At 34.8% G+C, this 21,391-nt stretch overlaps 3 protein-coding genes across 17 annotated transcripts in view; 2 read left to right on the top strand and 1 right to left on the bottom strand.

Annotated features, from left to right (window-relative positions):
• The first annotated feature begins 77 nt into the window (after positions 1-77).
• On the top strand, positions 78-13,394 carry LOC124217646 (constitutive coactivator of PPAR-gamma-like protein 1 homolog). Of its 2 annotated transcripts, none has more exons than XM_046623548.2 (16): positions 78-190; positions 1,515-1,952; positions 2,065-2,237; positions 2,327-2,440; positions 2,776-2,922; positions 3,109-3,475; positions 3,600-3,854; positions 3,986-4,366; positions 5,028-5,166; positions 5,601-5,726; positions 6,181-6,298; positions 6,428-6,728; positions 6,838-7,088; positions 8,400-8,528; positions 8,616-8,719; positions 8,915-13,394. In XM_046623548.2, the coding sequence occupies exons 2-16, from the start codon at positions 1,742-1,744 to the stop codon at positions 9,054-9,056; spliced, it is 2,958 nt and encodes a 985-aa protein (XP_046479504.1). In that variant the 5' UTR covers positions 78-190; positions 1,515-1,741; the 3' UTR covers positions 9,057-13,394. The 2 variants fall into 2 exon arrangements, with proteins under 2 accessions (XP_046479504.1, XP_046479503.1); XM_046623547.2 differs by having other exon boundaries at positions 6,826-7,088.
• A 1,368-nt stretch (positions 13,395-14,762) lies between these two features.
• LOC124217689 (protein anon-73B1) lies at positions 14,763-16,773 on the bottom strand. 5 transcript variants are annotated; one of them, XM_046623637.2, is made up of 4 exons: positions 16,626-16,765; positions 16,003-16,110; positions 15,699-15,923; positions 14,763-15,638 (listed from the first exon to the last, which is right to left on the bottom strand). In XM_046623637.2, the coding sequence occupies exons 3-4, from the start codon at positions 15,867-15,869 to the stop codon at positions 15,540-15,542; spliced, it is 270 nt and encodes an 89-aa protein (XP_046479593.1). In that variant the 5' UTR covers positions 15,870-15,923; positions 16,003-16,110; positions 16,626-16,765; the 3' UTR covers positions 14,763-15,539. The 5 variants fall into 5 exon arrangements, with proteins under 5 accessions (XP_046479593.1, XP_068991124.1, XP_046479585.1 ...); XM_069135023.1 differs by having other exon boundaries at positions 15,699-15,873; positions 15,996-16,110; positions 16,626-16,764; XM_046623629.1 differs by lacking the exon at positions 16,626-16,765 and adding an exon at positions 16,237-16,615 and having other exon boundaries at positions 15,699-15,876.
• Positions 16,774-17,387: 614 nt separating this feature from the next.
• The window catches only part of upSET, a 36,084-nt gene continuing 32,080 nt past the window's right edge, over positions 17,388-21,391 (top strand). For 6 of the 10 annotated variants that reach the window (XR_006882879.2, XR_006882878.2, XR_006882876.1 and 3 more), the window contains exon 1: positions 17,388-17,630. The gene's annotated coding sequence lies outside the window, so the exon portion shown is untranslated. The remainder of the gene's footprint in view (positions 17,631-21,391) is intronic. The other 4 variants (XM_046623531.1, XM_046623529.1, XM_046623530.1 and 1 more) reach the window with 1 other exon arrangement.

Here is a 21,391-nt window from a genome sequence, read left to right as displayed (position 1 = left end):
CGTCGGACATTTTGAATTTCCGTTAAATCGGACGAATCGCGACGAACTTTTCCACTGGAACAAAGTGTAACGGGACAAGTTGGCTGAGCGTGCCCGAGTACATTTCCGTTTTCGAACCCGACGTCAACCATAGTCAAAGTCCGTGTGTTTTGTGTTTCTTTGGAGCCACAATGATTTTCGCTAATTTAACGTAAGTATGTTACAAATAACTGCGATAATCGAGGCCCTAAGTCGCTCGGCTAAACGAAAACCAAATAGCAGCCCACATGCTGAACTAGACGAGCTTGTTCTTTGAGAGATTCTGCTACCTAAAATGCCGTTTTCACCATGCCGGCGAGGAAATTCCTAGCTAATGTTGACCGTTTTTAACGTTGATATACTACTTCGAATAATGGGACTTGTTTCGAGCTCGGCTCGCCTCTTTTAAACGATAAAATAATTCATGACATGTTATACGTTGTGTCGATGAAAACAGCATTGCTGTACACGTAAACAAAATAAATGGCGTCTCTAGTCACGCTTCTTCGGACACAATGCAGAATGGAAAATTTACTATTCTCGACTGTTCTGCAAATGTCCGAACGTAATGCACGTCTTTTTTCGCATTATTTTATACTTCTAAACGGAACGTCCCGATTCATATGCCGACAAGCTTGACGGATCTTGGCTCATTCACTCCTATATTGGGTAATCAAATTAAAACCTCTATTTCACGGAACTTCGGCAATAAACCACGTCATGCTCTACCAGGAGCCGTCAAGAGACTGACAATAATAAAGCAATCAGAGTTTATGCGAACCATTTCATGTTCGATGTTCCCACGCGTTTTTCAGCGTATTAGATTTTCATGAAATTCGGCCGAAGTCAAAGTGACTAAAATTTATTAGATGAAGATTTATCTCTCAACTATTATTATTATGCTTTTTTCTGGGAGGAATAAAACCACACCAATTGTTCTAAACCTCTGTGCTAGCCGTTGATCACAAGTAAAAATTAAACTTGTCCTGATTGCATGATTATGTTCATTTTACTCCCGTTCTGATCTCAATTTTTTCCATGTAATAATTAGATCACTTTCAACGAAATATTATAATTTAGAGATACTTTTAATTCTTACAACTATTTTCGATTCAATTGTCAACTCATAGATGCCAGGTGTAAAGTTACTGAGCGAATAATTGGATCTAAAATAGGTACTCGTAGTTTTAAATAATGAGATGCAACGTTGTCTGATATATTACTGTTAATGAAATATAGCTAATAGTTTGTAGCATTTTGAATGACGGTTGATGTCCGATTAAGTTACACGAGAGATTTGATTATGCAGAAGCTTCAGATATTTAGGATCAAGTTGCTGCCTGATACTAAAGTGCATGAGATTTAATATGCCGGCAAGAATAATCAAAGCTTTGAGCGTAAAACAAATATTCTCAAAGCATAATTTTGACTAAAATATCAGTCACAAATCTAAAAATGAAGTACATATAAGTGACATTTTGATTTTTTCTTTTCAGCTTTCGACTGTTGAAATTGGAGTTGGACTTTTCTACCTATTAAAGGAAAACATTGAAAATCTAAGAATATATAATCTAGAGAAAAGTAAAAGAAATAAATGAATTGTTGGCTCTGAAAAATAAAATATCAAGATAAAAAAAAATAGTAACATTTCATTAAACAGTGTAAAGTAAAGTTGAATAAAAACAAATACTCTCTTTGTAAAGAGGAATAAAAACCTGTTGCAATGGGTATACAAGATTTACAAGCATTTTTGGACAGCAATGCCATTCAAGGTGGCTCGGTACCTGTAGACTTACTGAGAATCGCTCGTAACGTCGCTCAGAGACAACGCAATCGTTCTGGAAAGGGACAACAACAGTCACCATCGTCCAAACTCAGATTAGTTCTTGATGGAGAATGTTGTCTGGACAGATTGTACGGCGGCTATTTCTCAGGTAAAATCACTCCCCAAACTCATTTGATTGAACTGGAACGAATTCTTAAAAAAAAAAAAACTTGATAGTCGTCAGTCGGTAAAGTAAAGTGACCTCTGCACTCACATTTTAGACTGGGCTTGCGGTGGTCAATGGAACCGGATGGTACAATTCCTAGCAGTGTTGACACAAGCTACAGAAATGTCTGGAGTAGAGTTGGCTGTGTTTTTCAATGGATCCTTGGAGTCTCCTCGACGCCTTGATTGGATTCAGCAGCAATTGAAAGTTCGAATAAAAGTTAACAATGTAAGTGTCTTACCCAATTTATTTTATGAAATAGAATCACATTAACATACATGCATATAAATTGGATGTAAATTCAATCTCTGTTATAGGTTTTGAAACACATCACAACCAAAGGAACGCCTCCTCCAAAAATTTGGTGGACACCACCAGTCTGTCTACGGACCAGCCTTCGCATGGCACTCCGGCACTTGAATGTTGCAGTGGTAAGAGCTTATTTTTAATACATCTTGTGGAAAATATAACTCACTTTTCAAATACAGAAAATGATAAGTTTGGTCGAAAAGCGTCAAATCATGAGCTATTTTTAGTATTCCAAGATGTGTTAAACCCACAAAATATATATCAGGATGTCTTTTCTTATCACGACGTTTTCAAAGACGTCTGAACGACCGGAGGACAGCTGATGCGAGAAGTTGTAAAATATTTTTGTAAATTTTATTGCAAGGGTTGATATGATTAGTATTTCTAACAGAGGACGCTTATTGATAACTGTCGTCTAATTGAGGGAATCCATTTCTTTTTTCTCTTAACTGAACAGTTGTGCAGCATGGATGATCATCACCAAGAAGTTATCGCCTATTGCCGTGAAAATTATTTCAACGGATTGATAGCCGATGATGCCGAATATGCCGCATTTGATCCACCGAGGTATTTTTCGTCGGAACAATTGAAATTAACCTACAAGGTATTCAATACTCATTTTAACTAATTCGGTGTTCATAATTTAAGAATGATTTTTATAGAATTGGTTGATATTTTTGATCGCAAATAACTATTGGTAGCTGCTGGTTGATTTTTAAAGCAAACTGCAGATTTTGTATCGAATTATTATACCTCACATGTACTACGAAGGTTGTTTTTGTCATTATAGGGTTCCTTGGAAACAAAAGAATACATCATCTCTGAATTCACAAAGTCGCTCAATCTGCCATCAGAGAGACTTTGCACCTTGACTGCATTGCTCGGCAATTATTTACTTACGGAACAAGATTTAGCAGACTTTTACAAAAAACTAAACTTGAACACTAACTCAAATAAAGTAACAGCTGAACAACTAGTCAGAACAGTGGCTAATTTTGTAAAAGATTTGCATTCTGTTGAATTGGATGTTGTAGCACAAAATGTTTTCGGCTCTCTATCTGACCCAAGATGTGTTAAACTCAGACAGTCTGTACAGTACTACATTAACGGAACCAAAGAAGGATTTTTACATTATAAGCCAGTGAAACCAGCTAAAGGTAATTGACGAAGATTTTCTGTAACAAAATGTTGCCAGAAGTTTCCGGCATTCTATGACATGTTTCATTCACTTATCTCATTACCAAAACAATGTAGTTCCTACATTTTAAATATTCTGTACAGCTCGCAAGTCCGAATCTAAGCAAAATATACCAGTTCAGAAAAATATAGCAGAGGTTCCATCAACAACCTCTGAAGACGATGCTAATTTAGAAACATCACGTTTCGCATCAGAGACTTTAGAGAGTGAACGTGACAGCTTGCAAGCGTACAAACAAGCAACAGCGAATGCCCAAGCTGCTCCGCAAATTGTAATTGAACCACCAGGAATTCAGGGACATGGAGATGCTGATAATAACCGAACCGAAGAAGAACAGAGTAAGTCTAAACTAGCAGTTATGTGAATTAAATTTTCAATTAGACGCCAAACATCGTAGAGTTGATAAATAGAAAATATTTCATTACGCGTTCTGATCTAATTTGATTACTACATTTTTCCTTTCTGACAGACAATGGCCATGCCATAAATGGTACTCATAATCTACTGATCAGTTCTTCGAGCTCGAGTAGTAGTTCAACAGCTACATCTCCCTCGCATATTACGATAGATTCCACTAAACAGTCTGAATCAACAACAAGCATTCCCAGCACTGTTCCGGAAGTTATGCGTACAGCTTCAGAACGACATCAGAAAGGACTGATGTCTCCGTATATATACCAAATTTTGATCGCCGGAGAACTAAAATTGCCAGTTCTGTTAGAGGATGAAAGTCACAAGGAATTCCCATCCATCCACTTGATCTACAGACCTGTGAGGCAAATGGTTTACGCCATTTTGTTCAATGTGCACCACCGCATATACCTCGCCACAAAGAACAAGGAGAAAGGCGGTAAGTCAATTTTCGCCAAAAAATTTAATCTATGATAACAATCTGAACTTGAGGAACATTTGTAGGGCTAGTAATTGCTAACAGTACCTCGTCACTGAAAAAAGTAATGTGTAAAATCTAACGAGTTGTAGCATACTTTCAGTAACTTCTTACAGGAAGATTTATGTCACATTCACGATATTCATTATATCCATAAAAATTTTGATTAGAGGCCGCAGGAAAGAATAGAAGACCAGGCAAGAAAAGTAATCACCATTTATTCCTCTACCGCATGGCAATTAGATTATTTATTATTGAGTTTTATTAGGTTTGGACAAGCAATGTGTCATTAGACTATCAACTTCAGCATTTAGCATTCATTTACCTTTCCAAATTACCATCACCCAACGATATATCCAATTCGTGGAATAAGCTTATGGTAACAAGCATGTATAAATAAACTACTTTTCAACACGGTTCCTATGTTTCGGTGGATGCAGATTTAGTCCTAGTTTTTCTGATATTGCAACTTCCTGGTAGTCATGATCGATAGTTGTGTAAAATTTTCCCAACGTACCCATTTCGGTATTACTTTCCAAAATCAAAATCATGAAATCATTCTTTATCTAAAAAGTTTTCCGACAGTACAGCTACCAATTTTTATTCTCAACTATCGTAACAGATAACGAAAAAGTGGACGTACCTGACGTCGTGATCAAAGAATGGGTGTGGTCAAAAACGAACTGCTACCAGACACCCGAATTGGTAAAAGCTGAGCAAATTGGATGGGGTGTTCCTACAATACAGCGTTTATGGTTTGGGTGAGTATGGATATTTGATACGTAGCCTCATTTTCTGTTATAGTGATTGGCATAGCTGAACATGAAAAACAAAAAAACATGACTTTCAAAATTGTCAGGGCCTCATGAAGTACAGAATTATTGTTTAGCTTCTTTATCCATCCAACATACTCGTTCGTTGCAGCTCCCATGGGCATCATAGGTATGTCCACTGATGTTTGTGTTGATGTTGTAATTTGGGGCGAACAGAATCAATTTCAAAGTATAGCAATTCATAGCCATGTTTCGTTTAGCTTATATTTTAAATTACTGATTGCCTTGCTTGGATACGCTAAAGATGCGAATTTCATTAGAAGAAATGAAGTGGACGAAATATGTCTAGCTTGTCATGAACAAAATAAATTTATTCTCTTGCAAAGGATTGCAACTCATAATTATCGGTTAACTTTTTCCAGTACAGGGATCGACGACAAACGCCGGAGACTTCGAGGATTCTTAACTTGCCTGAAATCAGACACACCTCTCATGTTGAATCCTTCTTATGTTCCTCAACATTTGTTGGTCATGGCTTGTGTTTTGAGGTAAATATAAATTAAATTATAAGTTATTGAAATTTTTTCACTGTGACTCAAAACAAAAGAAGATTCTTGTTTCGACCAATGTTCACGTCTTTTAACGTGTGAAAATTCATTCTTATGACATGACTTCATTCTCCCACCTTTTAAAATGGTTCAACCATTACCAGACCTGCAATGTTGAGCTTCCTTAGCATAGCTATGGTGTGAATATTAACTTACCATAGTCATTAGAGGAAGTAGAGGAACTGAAAAACTTAATTTTTGAGTGAATAAACAGCGTTAAAATATCAAGTATTTTCAAATATGGGTGTAGGAGTAGTTGAATTCCTTGTCAACTGTTTCTGAATGATATTTGAAACAAACTTGTCTAGTTATCTTCATGAAAATAGTATTTATTTATCTCTATTTTCAAATCTGCAATAGCAGGTGTCTTTCAATTTGGCTGTTTAAATCTTAGGTACGTAATGTGTTTCAACGACAAGGTCAAAATACTGCGACGTCAAGAACTTGATGCATTCATCGCACAAGCTTTCTCCCCGGAACTTATGAATGCTCAGTACCTCCAAGATTTACAGGTAAACATAATTTAATTTAATATTTAAGTCAAACGACTTGTGAATATTTTGAACAAACTGATTTCAACAATCGAAGAAAAACTTGACAGGTTTACAAATGGTTCAAAATATAATTAAAATTTTTTAAAGCTACCTCTGGTCACATCTCGTGGAGTTCAACTAGCGACTCTGTTCATGGCTGGTGTAGAAACTGCATTACTAGCAAATGATGCCTGCGGGGCTCCAATCCCCTGGCTGATGTGTTGCCCTTGGCTCTTCTTTGATGGTAAATTGTTTCATCACACCCTCGCACGTGCTACAATTGCCAAAAACCTTTTGGAGCTATGTGGCGGGGACATTGCAAGAGTTGTGAAAGTTGAGAGAATGCGAAAAGCTGTCTTGGAGGGAATCAACGTTGTTTTTGCTCGCCCCCCACTACCAGTTACCCCCGGTAAGTTCGAAATAATCCTCTAAAGAAGTAATTCTGACTTGTAATTTGCGGGACAATCGTTCTTTTACGCATCCAATCAAACTACGTCGTAAATTAGATGTTTTTCCAGGCATTCGGGTGTCAGTCCCACAAAATATCCTGCCTGCTGGATGCACCATCAGCGAAGGTCTGGTCCGTGGTCGTGGAACTGGGAACATTGCACAGCGTGGACTGATGCGACGTCCAGTACCATCTAGAGGAGGTCAATTGGAAGTAGCAGGCGTAGTTGTAGGGCAATGGGGCCCTAATTATGGCTCCATGCCACCAGGCCGTCTGCCACAGCCCATCCAAGGTCATACTCGTGGCCGACTTCCACCTCAGGTAGGATATCGCATGTGCAATCGCAGTCTCACTATGGTCCGCTACCGATGTGTCTATATGGGACAAGATTCTCAGGAGCCAAGCTCGATGACTGGTGTTGAAAAAGATGTTGAAAATATTCGATAGAATATTCATTAGCAGTCGTTGTCCCAAAACAAAAACAAATATCACAGCCAAATTATTTCTTGTAATTTTTAAGTGTCAGGTGCTAAGAAGTTTCATATTTTTATAATAATGACGGACATATTTAACAAACGACCACTGCCTCTTTTTTTATTAACTTTTAATACTTTGATTTCGATCTGAATTAAATTTATTCGAATAATTCAAATATTTCATTATAATGTTAACATTGCGATTGTTTATTTTTTCAAAATTTATAAGGAGAGTGCTTGTTTTGGTGGTGTGAATTCTTGAGGATTCCGTACCCTTAACTCATTTTTTCTTGCACGGAATGATTGCATTTTTTTATTCTGCATGAAATGTAAATTAAAATCTATTTCCACTGTACTATCAATTATTGCTATTCCCGCAAAACTAAACTAACAACTACTAAACTTACCCTGGCCATTCACAATTCCGAATCCTTTGGTATAGTAATGCAAGAAAATCATTTGGTAAGAAATTGTATTGAAATTGATGTTTTCTTTTATTGTCATTCGTTTCTAGTAATTTTTATATGTCTACGTTTATTCATTGATAAAAAAAAGTTCCTCGTCTTGTTATGTAATTTTTATAATTTTCTAACGTACTTACATGTTTTTATAACCCGCTTTTATTATATTCGTGAAAATAAAGAGACTTCAATTTTGTTGAAGACTTGAACTTGTGTTTCTTATTTACATTTTTATTTATTTTTTTCATTCAGACTCGAAAGACTCTAGGCTACAGATTTTTGAACATATATTTCTGAAGCTTAGATCAGGCTACTTCTCTTTATTGTCAATTTTTATTCAAGAATATAAAAAAGCCAACTCATACCACGCCAATATTAAGTTTGAGCACAGCTAATTGCGATGTACCTGGAATATAGCCTGTGATAAACTGACTGGGATTTTTTCTGCATTCTTATTGAACTTTTGGCTAGAATTCGATTTGGCGAACATTCAAAATTGTTTGCATAGAACATCATTACAAAATCAAAAATGGATAAGATGCTTTCAATTGATCGAATAAAGCAATTTTCACTCATTCATTCTATTGTTATTGTTATATAATATTAATATTAATCCTACCCTTCTTGTCAGTTAGAATAAAAAACTGTTATAAAAAGTTCAGGAATTGTTGAAAACATCGATTTAATTGTTATAGGTAACATCTATCGGTGGTCTGAAGTATGGTCTTCCTCGTGGATTTAACCCAATGGGTCGACCAACTTTTCCTACTCGCGGAAATAACAGAAACCAAATTGGTGGTCGTGGAAAAAAAACCCAAATGAAGGTGAAATATTATTATGCAATTAATTTCAATACTCTTGTAACATTTCACAAGAGTGATTTTCTACACTAAGCATGAAAAAAATTTTAGGCAACAAACAAAAAGAGAAATAACAACAAGAAGAATAAGGAAAACGAAAAGAAAGATAGCAGAGGTCGTGGCATTACCGTTGAGGGCGTGACAGGTGAATACGTGTAAGTGGTTTTTTGTAATTACGCATTTACTCTTTGTTTAAAAAAAAATCATTTGTCATTTCATTATAATCTTTGTGTTAAATGTAAAACTGAATATTCCATTAGACAAGTTGTATTATATGATTTCAATTTTTGGCTATAGAGGTGCAATATATTTCATATTCAGGTATAAGCATAAAAAATTTATTGTTACAGCGGTTCAGTTTTACCTGTGAATGGCACAAAGGAAACCACTTCAGTACCTGGCCAGTTTGACGATGCGCCAGAAAATGGTAAGCCTGTTGAAAAAGGGCAGGGTGATGCTCCGCTAGTTACAGCGATTCCAGTTGAAAATTAAATTATACAGAAAAACAATGCCCCGTATCAAATAATACGAACCTCTCGGATATGACTTAAGACTGCAACCAATCAATCTAGCTATATGTCAGTTGAGCAGCTACAGCAGCTACGTTTGCTAAATTATCAATGAAATCAGTGGCACGTATTCTATTACTGACATTTGTATCATACATTGTGGATGACTCACTTTAAATATAAAACACCAACTTTATTATTAACGAAATTAAATTGACAAATTTCGTCGTATCTTTCAACTTCAATCTTTTCCGTAGGCGCTCTATAACAATTTCTCAGAAAAGTGTTTTTAAGTTACTTCAAATATCAACTCATACTGGAAAATTTGTAGCAAACATATTTATAGCAAACTTTATTGATGAAGTAGCTGCTCAAAGCATATACAGTTCTGGTGGGGCCAAACTATAAAATAACATAGGTAAAGTCACCGAATGGCGCCTAAAGAATAATTGAAAAGGTGCAAAATTAACCAATTTTTGACTAATACTATACGATGTCCTCACTGCCAAATTCACCACACTCTACACGATAGAAGAAATGTGGTGGTTGTGCTGACAGGCTCTACCGCTTGCATTGATACTACGGATAATGGATAAAACAAATAATAATAAAAAAAAAACTTGACTGATTAGTGTACAATTGCGCTAATGTGTATCTAAGAAGAAGAGTCGTCAAACTGCTATACATACATATATGTATTTAGTTGTTAAGAAGCATGATTATTTTTTTTACAAAGAAAATATATATTTTCCGGTATTATATGAAATGCTCGCTTCGGAACGTCTTGGCACTCATTTCCCTGGTGAGGATGGAGAGCTAAAGTATTGGCTCATTCTTAGAAGTCAGAATGAATTTCTTAGGCTGCAGGGAATCGAGGTCCAGGACAACCCTTAGCGTATGGAGACTGATGCTTTTCATATAAGTAAAATATATATTTATACATAATTTAGGTTTAGGATTCCCATAACGATGTAAATTATACCTAAGGTATGAGCATAGAGAAAGCTTGACAGCGTGCTTGAATATTTCGAGAGAATGAAAATTACTAAGTATATCGTTTATATATTCATTATTGAGTTAGTGACGAGGGGACGGCCGGCGAGGGGGAGGGGGGGGATGTACATAAAAGGCGCGGATATAATATTACAGATTCACACACACACACACACACACACACAGGAAGAAATATATTTATTAGCTGTTGTGCTTGAGACTTTATGGATGGGGCTGTTTTGGTTTGATTGAGAGTTTAATATAAGACAGCTTTGAAATTGGTTGAGAAATGTCTGAAAATTAAATCTGCTGGAGTGATGTTATTACGCCCAGCTGACATGGTATGACAACCTTTTTTTCGTTCTTTTTTCAACGTGTAGCTTATCAAGTAGACATGTATAGTTGTGAAATTATGCCACACAATATTAGATCGCATGATGTATCCTCTATGAAGTGAGTAACTCTCAATTAATTAACTGGTATATAATTGATGAGAGATAGTTGAAAGTAATGTTATATGCTAGTTTTCAATGACGACGGCTATGAGAATATTATTCAGGATCCCTGAAGAATCAATTCGGTACGCATGCGCCTATGTCTAATACGATCATAATGTTGTGTTACAGATTTGACAACGTGAATTGTAAATAAATGTTGGTTAGATGTAAGATACAGTGATTACAGTGATAGTATGAATGAAGATGTATATAATAAGCAACGCCCAAGTGTGCCATTAATGCACCGAGGCTGCTAAATGATTGTGTTGAAAAAAATATTCTATTTATGTGTAGTATAGTCAATGAGACTTTCTACAGAAGATCACAACTAATTTGTTGATTAGAAAACCCTTTTGTTTTTTTTTTTGTTCTTCTTTTTCTTATTGTTATTGTTCGTTTTTACTAATTACAACAATCATGTAATGTAGTAAATTTTGTGGGGGGGGGGGGGGGAGGAGGGGGGGGGGGGCACCAGAACGGTGAAACACGATTAAATTGAGTAACTGACAAATACGAACAATTAAGGGGGAACGTATGAGTGAATACCTTATGAAAACGGTATTTGCTGCATTTAACAAAATCCATTTACTGAGATAATATAACGAGACGTGATCAGATGGAAAGGCTATATTTTTATAGATTTGTTATTGCATAAAAAGGCATTAAGACAATGAGAAAAAAAATCTTGTGACACGTAAGGGAAATAATGAGTTAAAATTTACGATCATATCGAGGTTGAATAATATGATTACTCCAAATCATATTCAGTATGTTAAATACCTTTTGGGCAAGAAATTGCCGGATTGATCAAGTTTTAAGTAGCTCGTTGAACAGATTTTGAACATTATTTTCTGTTCCTGAAAAAATCCACTTTTCACTAGTGTCGCGAAAATAGCTACCACTGATTCAAACAATTCAAATTATTAAATCATTCGCATCTCATTGATATTGAATTCCACGTTTTCGTGTGTTTCATATTCTTCAATATTGTTGGTGCTGTCCAAGACATAATGAAACTAAAATAAAGTATGAATAAGTACAGAAAAGGAAAGAAATTTCAACCTAACGTCAGCTATGAGAACACGAAGGCAGTGTTGATGAACGTTAATTCAATATTTTAAATGGGTTACCTTCAAAGAGGCTGCTACTTACAAAAAAATGTCACTAAAACAAAAGATATAAATACGATGAATTAATAAATGAAATCTATGCCGACAATACAGAGCACTGTGAACTTTCAAGTCTGAAACGAAAAGTTAGCATATACACATTATTTACTGAACATATAAGTAATACATGATAATTGTACTGCAAATGCTACATTCGTTCTCAGTCTTTGATCTGTGAAGTAAGCGAAATGTTTGTGATTTCAAATGGACCACGCCCTGACATATAACATTGAATATAAATCATGGAATTCGAGATTAAATGCCACTTTACGCTTTTGTAAAGCTAAATGATTAATTCTCTTTTCGAGAAGTCAACCTCTTGATAATAATATTAAATATATTATATGATATATCGTTGAAATGAATTACATGAAAAATAATCAGTTGCTGCTGCACTGATTTTAGTATTTACAGCATCGCATAATAATACACAATTCATACAAAGAAAAAGTGAAAAATCAAACTTAACTTAATATGTATAACATAGAACAGAAATGTGAGAACAAGACAGCTTGAACATGAAAATAAACTAATATGGTCTATGCAAGACAGGTCCTCTCGTAGCGACCTGTAACTGATTTTTGTTGGAAGTGTAGAATAGGGGCCCACAAAAATTGTTTATGACTTGACATTATACTGTGAACAATACCTCTGTTATATTCATAAGTTAGCTTCTGTGTTACGTATTCAAAAATTTCGCATCTTATTGTAATATCTGCGATATTAAACATTTCTATTTGTTGTAAAGCACGTTCATTGAAAAGAATATAAGTGAGTAAAGAATCGCCTTCAGCGTGATGGGTTCGTTATTTATTTTTTTTTATTTTTTTTTTTTTTTTTCAATTATACGCAAACATATAATCAGTTGGGGATTCTTAGCAGCAATTTTCCATATTACTTTGAGCACAGCAATTTTACAACTTATAACATTGCAAAGGTTGTACTGACCAATTAATTTATCTGCAATAAAATTAATCAATTTATTATTCTTTGTTTCAAAGAAAATTTTATTATTTCATTTTCATTTATGGCTCTTGCCGCTTATTTTCCTAGATACAGTGAGGAAAATTCAAAGTATAAAAGTAAATAAAAAAAATTATCCCTAAAAACTTTCATTTATTAGATATACCTTTATATATTTTAAATGCTTATTTATTCAGCAGAAAAAAATCTTAATTGAAATATTTTTCATTTCTGCACATATCTTAGGTACTCACAAAAGGATGTGCATTACAATATTGAATTTTTTCATTACGTATTCTTTTGTTGCATTATCTATGAATTGAGTAATGAAGGTGCGACTCTAAATATTATCAATAATGTGGTATGAGGTTTTTAACAGAGATATGAGTAACGCCGCTCTTGTTTATAAATTATAAGTTTCTTTTATAATGTATTTTTGCTTGTATATGTAATATCAAATAGATTAAAGTATATTAGCAGCTCAATAAATAATAAAAGTAAAAAAGAAGAAAAAACACTAAGAAAAAAAAACAAAAAAAAAATTCAATTTTTATCTATCGATATAGCTAAAACCATACGTGGGCCCCCGTATTTATATATTCTTAAATAAAATATTACATAACGTATATTCTGCTATCAATTCTCATAGCTAAAGGTGAAGAAAAAAGTAATAAATGAATTTAAAAAAAAAAAAAAAAACGTACCTACATACACGATATATTTTGTATGTTTGCTAACAACTTATATGTTTATTCCTCTGTTTAGTTTTTCTCTGGAAAAAAAGTTGAATTAAAAATTTACGAAATATTATGTAGCGCATGGGCAGAGCTCTAGAGTTAAATATACATGTTTATTGAAATTTATTTCTTTGCTGATATTACGAGTAATATTCAATGTTTCCAAATGATTCATAAATGTTTAAATAAATGCATATGAAAAAAACGTTTCATTTCACAAAAAGCATTCCATGCGCTAAAGTATTATCGTTGATTGCATAAGTTAATATCAATGAGTTATAATACGCCAATGTGGTCGACTAAAGAGCTAACAAATGAAGTATAAATTGAACTCAAGACATCCAAGAAACGAAAATTTGAAAAAATTGAAAAAATGAACTGAGTAAAAGCAGAATTTCGCTTCTGAGTTAATTAATCATTGAAACTATTTACAAGTAATAAAACTTTTTAGTAAATCTGGCACATTTTACACTTACCTGTGAACCGGTTTGACTTTTATGTCAGCGGGCTACATAAATGGATGTTTGATTGGTTCTATTTTATTTGTGAGCTCTCTGGAGCCAACCTTTAGGTCCTTGCATTTATTATCACAACTGGATCAATATATCCTCATTGTATTATTCTATCTTATAACTTACTGTCGTAATGTGTAACCATTCGTGTCTAGTGTCAAGCACACCTGATTCTATGTCTTTACAGCTTGATAAAATGAACAGAGAAAAAACGCTTTGAAAACTTATAACCTTAGTTTCAAACTACACTTTCAGAATTCATGGAAGGCTGGAAATAAAAAGTAAATCATCAACGGAATTTTAATAAGAATCAGTGTTGGCAAAAGCACGAACCGAAATATGACATAAAATTATTATTTTAAAAGATGAATTCACATTTAAATATTCCTAAAACAGATACATACGTAATTACATATTTGGAACTTAGAATCTAATAATAATATTGTAAACCTAGTGGCAAACTATAGCACTACCAAAAAGAGGGTATAAAATAAAAATGATATATTCAATGATTATTCAAAATATAAAATGCAAAATGCACTTTTAATGGATGTTGTAAACAATTTAGAATTATTCAAATTTCATGAATATTTGCCTGTAAGTTTCAGCAGAAAAATCCTACTCTGTAAGTTAATTGAGATGTAATCGGTTCTTTACAATTGCAAGATCAAAAGTTTTGGTTGCATCTACAATCAGAGGATTCCAACTTATAATAAAAGCAAAATAAATAGAAAAAATACAATTTCTGGAGTTCCATACTGATATCTTTGAAGTAAATAAAGTAACCGAGTAGCCGATCAATCTGCAGACGCATTAGGTTTCGTTTTTGCAAGAAACTTCATTTTTATTTTTCTTACATGTTGTAACACAAAATAAATACACTTATCTACACATAAACACAAAGTACAGGCACTAGAGTGGTATGCAAATTAGATCCTCTTAGCCAGCTGTATATCAGTATAATTATTTTGTATTCGTTGCTACATCATTAATAAATTTATCAGTACTATATCATTACTTCAAATATTGGCTGAAGAGGTTCTGGCATATAGTTGGCTGACATTTTCGCAAGAATAAATGATTCAATGAAACGTGTTGTCATATATTAAAAACAATAAAACGAATATAAAAAATATAAACCGTACAATTATAATTTTCATCACAAGTAATCGAAAGTATTAATTCTTATTTATATATTAAATTACGACCTGTTTCTAGTTCATACATCTTCCCTTCCTATTCCAACTCTAAAGAACCTATTCTTAGATCAAAATGATTGGCAAAATATTCTAATGAAAATCTTTGAAATCTGTGCTGTAATGTTTTCAATATTCTTTTTCAATTTTTTTCTTATTCATGTGGGATACAATTATTCATATAAATGAAAGTATTTTAATTTTAATTTTATACTCAGAATACAGAGCTACCAGATAAAGTTGCTACTTAGAAATAATTTTCTATTTTACAATACCAGAGTAATGTATAATCAACTAACTAGTCATTTTCAAGTCGATAAATAATAAATGTACAGATAAAATATCACAAAATGTATAAAATATCTCCATGTACAGTTTTCGCATTCATCTCTTGTTTCATCAGCGTCTCTTTTTTTTCTCTTGTTTTCGGAGTCTATGAGGCCGTCTGGGTGTTACTTGAGGGCTGTTTTCGGAGCATTCAACATCACTTGGATCGTCCTGTGAAACATACCGATTATAATTTCTGATTATCCGTTAATGAGCACAAATTCTTGTTACCTTTAGAGCAGTCACCCCGTCTGATGGTCCTACCTGGTACACTACAATTGCCAGGAGACAGATAATTTGAAATACAGCTCCCAGGTAAAGACCAATTCTCAATAATTGCTCAAACAAAGTTTCCTCCGTAGGCAACAAAAGCCTCTTTATTTGAGGGTCGGTGTCCACCATCGCAGTGCTTTCCGAGAGAAAGAAAACATTTCTGATATTGAGACCAAACCTAGACTGTTTGACGTTGAATCATGTATTAAAATTTTGAACCACGTCAGAAAAATTCAATCAATGTAGTAACTGCAGTTCAAACCTGTACAGGTATGTCGGATGCGGGTTATTTGCAAACTGTTTAGATTGACTGCGTAAATTTGAAAATGAACTAATTGATCTCTCCCCTTGAACTGTTAAATCTTGAAGGCTGCCAAATAAAATACCAGGGAAATTATCAAAATGTATGATGTGAAATGTGAATAAAGTTTAGGATACATTGTTGTGTACAAGAGATGAAGAGATTCATTGTTATCGTCAACAGAGTGATTTTTACCTCCGACTTGCAAGTGCTGAATCTAAATTCTGACGGACTTGATATAATAATCTGTGTAAAACGATGTTTTTTTTAATAGCAGAACGTGAAGAGGTTCGAATGCTCGAACGTGATTCGTGCGGAGTAGAAGTGTTTATTTTCAGCAATCCTTTTTTTGATTCAAGGTTTACAGTCGGCTGTTTTTTTGTTACAAAATCTGGCTGAAGCATACAGCAGTGAGCAGTAGCACACAGAAGCCGAACGATCAGTATTGTTTTTTAAAAAGTAGTGGCAAGCTTCGCTAAGCACTGATTATCCCTTCGGGTAATCCGAATGGATCCAAATGATACTTGTGTAAATACGACAATATACCGCATGCCATTTAGTACACAATAACTATCATTACATGCCTATGTGTCTTCTCCGATTCCTCTATTATTAAAACATATATGCCGCGTGTTGATCAATAATCCAAGTATTACATCGCCGAGGGCCGACCTTAGCTTCTCAGTATCTATCTGCGAATTCTCCGATCCGAAGTTGCTGCATGATCGACAGTCCTGCCAACGTCGTCATTTGTCATTGTTGTTGCTTGGAACAATCGCTGCTGCGGCGCACGCAGAAACAGCTTGTGATTCAAAACGCAGCAAGCCTTTAGCGTTATATAGAAAGGGATATAAAAAATTCTTGCCTCAGTTTTACAAACGTGTGCATGTCCGAAAACCGCATCAATTCACGATTCATGTCGTATAAGCAAAAAGTTTGAATGAGAGGTGCGACTTATTCCAGCTGAAGTTGGCAACAAGACGTGTATACTCTGAGATAACCGATCACAGATGGCGCTGCGAAACCATGAAAAAAAGAACTCATGAATAATTACGTTTCGGCTTAAGCGCTGACTGTCGGATTTTACTTGTACTAAATTCCCTACTAAAATTTGCGATGAATAACTGAAAATAATCCAAGATACGACTGGGAATAGCTTGAACTAAAATTCGCAGTACATTCGTTTATCCCAAATTTAGGCGAAAGGATCTCCCGCTGTGTAATTGTGGTGAAAATGATTGTTGCAAAAATCACTTTCGAATGTATGCGCCGAGACAGCAGCGCCGGAAACCGTCTGGGTTCGAGGCTTCGTTGCTCCGGAGTCCGTGGATGTGAACCTTTGTTTTGTACAGAAGAATGGCTGCCATCTTTAGTTTTCGATGGATGTTTTCCGAAGAGTTCGTGAATTCTTATATTTATTGCGGTATTTAATAACGTAATTAAATCTAAAATAGTGAGATAACGTTCAGCGCGATGTAACGAGTGTTCAATGCTCATCAATTTAAGCTGCCCTAGTGTCAATTCCGTTAAAAAATGCCTGTGTTTACATCCAAGTTTGAAGTGAGCTTCTGTATTCCTGTCATATTAAGGTAAGAAACTAATAACTTACCATTATTATCCTACGAATCGATGTTATATTTCGGTATGCGATGATTTCGCAGGCAAATATGCCCGCAAACTAACAACGAAACACTCCAATAGGGCGACTCCAATTGCACACGGCATTTTTCATTTCTGACGTACAAACCAACGTTTTAATATCAATTTGACCACGATTACTGAGTAAAAATGACTATTCTCATAGTTTTCAAAGGTTGTTCAGTCTTCTCCGACTATTTCTTCAAAAACTCGATTTGTATTTTCGATGCATTAAACCCACACCTAACCAAGTAAACCTCGCTCGTACGTTGAGTTCTTTATCTTCACGTAAAAAAAATTACTCCTTTCTACTCTTACCGATCATCAACCCTCTAGTTCATTCGATTTTTTGGTTAGCTTTTTTTCCCATCAAACATTATAAATTTTCTTTTTCACTCTCGTATGATGGCAGCAGTGCCTGTTGAAGTAGCAAGGAAGGCCAGGTCAACCACATCGTACATACACACACTTGCTTCATAAATCCAACTTGCGCAGCCATCAGCCTTTTTTGAACTTAGTTCGCAATACTTACAATTATCTAAAATCTTCAGCTCGAAATATTGAAGACATAATTCGGTTTCTTCACTCGTCAAATCACTAGTACGATCAGGTGTTTCTGCCGTTGAAGCCAGGAGGTTCTGTAACTCTGGTATTAACACACGAAGAGTTCGGTATTTCTATCAGTGAGAAGATAAACATGCACCTAACTCATTTTTCATGTAAACTTTCATCCAAGAGTGGCAAAATTGCGTTAGTACAATTTCATTTTCTAATCTATGTAAATCAATTTCTGCACATAACCACCGTTTGTCTTGTTCGTTGCACGTAACTATTAAGATAAAGAAAAGGGGTTACAAAATTGTCAAACGCAAGTAAGATTTTCTCTGAACTATTGTATTTTCAATATAATTAACCTCTTATCGCTGAAGTTATAAATTTTGGTTGTACGATACAATTTCCCTAGTATTTACATCACGAAAGATGAGGACATGCTCTAAAGCCAAACCATATGTTTATGGTCGGCAGTAATCCGACTGTTTTTATATGTGCCTGACAACAAAGTTTGTTGGGTAGCTGACCCTAATCCTTTTTTGATTTAATCCACCAATAATTTCTATCTTGTGCATATATTAACTCATTCAATGCTTGGAAAATATCTTCATCTTTGAAGCCATCGCTGAAAAGTTCGGGTCGACGTTATTGAGATTAAAACTTACAAGAGGTCTTGAGGGAAGCTAAGATCGTTGTTAATCGATATAAAACCACAAATAGAAACTTATCTGTGAATTACTTTCGTACATCATTACCTGTTCTCGTATTTTATTTATTGGCTAACAGGTCAGTAAGTAGCTGAATGGGTTTTGTAAAACGAATAACATATCAATGACGTTAGACCCATTAAAATCTTTAACTCGTTGATTACAATTATAAATATTGTATACCTTTTGCAAAAATCAAACATACCGATGATGATTAATACGAAGTGGAATGATGGATAACATGGTGATTTATCGTCGTGATGTTAGAGGCTTACTTTACTGTACCACAAAACTAAAAAGTAAGAAATAGATTCATTTCACCTGTAAGTAAAAATAAAAACGCAAACGATATAATTATAAATAAAAAAAAACAGAAATAAGCGTCGCGATACATAAATTGTGAGACGTATGTAATTTTACTTCCATTTTTGTTATCAGAAAGCGTTGCAACTTTTAGGTTAGGTTATGAAAAATGAAAGTTATATTATAATTTTCTTCGAAACTACAAGTATAAACAATTGAAAGACGTTCAAACTTCCAATATTCCGTCCAGGCGGCGCTCTGTTCGCAGGTTGGCAGCCATGTTGTTAGTTTCTTGACTGCCGCTCTGCTCCTCTCTCCTCCCTCCCTGTCTTCCTCTCTTTTCCCTTCCCACCTCCCTTCATCCCATCGTTGCTAACCTGCGCCGCGGCGTTTCAAACACTGCTCATCGATTTTTAAGAACGCCATGATACGATTCCCCGCTTTCGAGAATCTACCCAAAGCCAAGAATTCAATTGTTATTTGCACAATATGATATAGCTATAAGACCAATTACCCTATCTACAACAAAGTTGTTCATTCATTTTTCTCATTACACAATGTTTTATCATCTATCCGTCATCATCTCTGTTGCTGTATACATATAGGGAACGGATCGCGGATGTCCGGGTTTTACGTCCAACTGTTAAAACGTTGTTTGTTGTTTCGTTGCTATACCAAACGAGAGAAAGCCAGGATTGTTTTCGGCACATGTTAACAATAAGATACACGATGTAGAACGGTATAATAATCGCGATGTTGTTGTCGAATGGATATATGCTATACATTATATATTATCTCGTTGTCAGAAGGAGAAACGTACAGGTATTAAAACCCATAAAGCTCATGTTATATTATTTTATTTTCATACGCCATATTTACTGCAGCGTAGTACAGACATGTACAAATTTATACAGAAACTCGAAGCATGGGCACTGTACTTTTAATGTGGATAACGTTTTGCATGGCTTCCAGCACAGGTATACTAAATCGAAATATACACATTCCTCTCTTGATGGGAGGGAAAAATTCGATTTTCGTAGTTGAGGAGGAATCTCGAGCTTTATATTTAAACTTTACCGACACTGCGGCGACTGTAGCGACTGCGGCGGCTAGGAAATAAATTACTAGTCTGAGTTAGATTATTATCTAATCTTGAAGAATGTAGGTTTTTTTTCCTTTACTTTTTTATTTTTATTTTCTGTTGTTTTCTTCGCTACGCGGAAATGACTGTTCTCCGTGGCAATCCGCGCCACATTGTAGATCATAAATACGGCACGAATATTACAAGCGATGAAACGTTAATTCGCATCGAGGCGTGTTCGTATCGTTTCGCATGAAATAAAACGATTTACCATATGCGTACCCTCGGAACTTAAGCTTATAATAGATGTGATAACATGTGTAACGTTACCATACGCCTCGTATATTATAATGTTTTGGATTCAATCTTCCTTCGTTCCTTTGCAGCTTCTGTATGAATTCCGATAAAAGATAATAATATAACGTTTATACGTAGAAGAAATGATATATATTTTTCGGCAAAATCGTTTATGGATACGGACGACGAAAGGTATGCATATATATATATATATGCACACACACCTACCAAGGTTGCGTGAATGTTTTGAAAAATCGTTTTTCATGCCTCGGAATGTGGCGCTCGTGGTGGATCGTCGTTAAGTAGCTGACAATGCGACTTATCGCCATCATTAAATAAATGATTGTTTTCTTGTGAGATATATTATGAAGAACCTTGCGTAGATTTCTGGCTATAATATAAAAATAATTTTCAAAATTTTAATTGCAATTCTGGCAGTTCTTACTTATTTACATATTACATAATCTAAATAATTTTTGAAAATATTTTCATCGTATACTCTACGATGTGAATGTTTTCCGATTGGTGAATACGCTAGAAAGAAACAACACCAAACTCGAAGAAGAAGAATAAGAATAAGAAGACTGAAAACAACATCGAGGTGGATCAGAGAACAAAGCGTTCTATCTGCATAATATGTGTACAGGTATATACGAGGAATGTCAATGTATTGTACATACCATCGCGAATATACACGTGCCGTAATGCCGTATAATATTTAATGTATGTATGTATGTGCTGATCGCAATCCGGCTGTAATATACAGCGAGAG

The sequence above is a fragment of the Neodiprion pinetum genome, chromosome 4, assembly GCF_021155775.2.
Source record: "Neodiprion pinetum isolate iyNeoPine1 chromosome 4, iyNeoPine1.2, whole genome shotgun sequence".
In the NCBI taxonomy this organism is placed as follows: domain Eukaryota; kingdom Metazoa; phylum Arthropoda; class Insecta; order Hymenoptera; family Diprionidae; genus Neodiprion; species Neodiprion pinetum.
The sequence above is the reverse complement of the archived record's forward strand: the minus strand, read 5'-3'. Positions and strand labels throughout refer to the sequence as shown.

Excerpts from the sequence above, each read along its gene's own strand:
- LOC124217646 (XM_046623547.2), top strand. The coding sequence starts at position 1,742 with ATGGGTATACAAGATTTACAAGCATTTTTGGACAGCAATGCCATTCAA. Across the intron at positions 3,476-3,599 it reads GCCAGTGAAACCAGCTAAAG|CTCGCAAGTCCGAATCTAAG; the intron begins GTAATTGACGAA and ends TATTCTGTACAG. Across the intron at positions 5,727-6,180 it reads GTCATGGCTTGTGTTTTGAG|GTACGTAATGTGTTTCAACG; the intron begins GTAAATATAAAT and ends TTTAAATCTTAG.
- LOC124217689 (XM_046623629.1), bottom strand. The coding sequence starts at position 16,445 with ATGCTTCAGCCAGATTTTGTAACAAAAAAACAGCCGACTGTAAACCTT. Across the intron at positions 15,877-16,002 it reads CATCCGACATACCTGTACAG|CACTGCGATGGTGGACACCG; the intron begins GTTTGAACTGCA and ends TCTCTCGGAAAG. Across the intron at positions 15,639-15,698 it reads ACGGGGTGACTGCTCTAAAG|GACGATCCAAGTGATGTTGA; the intron begins GTAACAAGAATT and ends TATGTTTCACAG.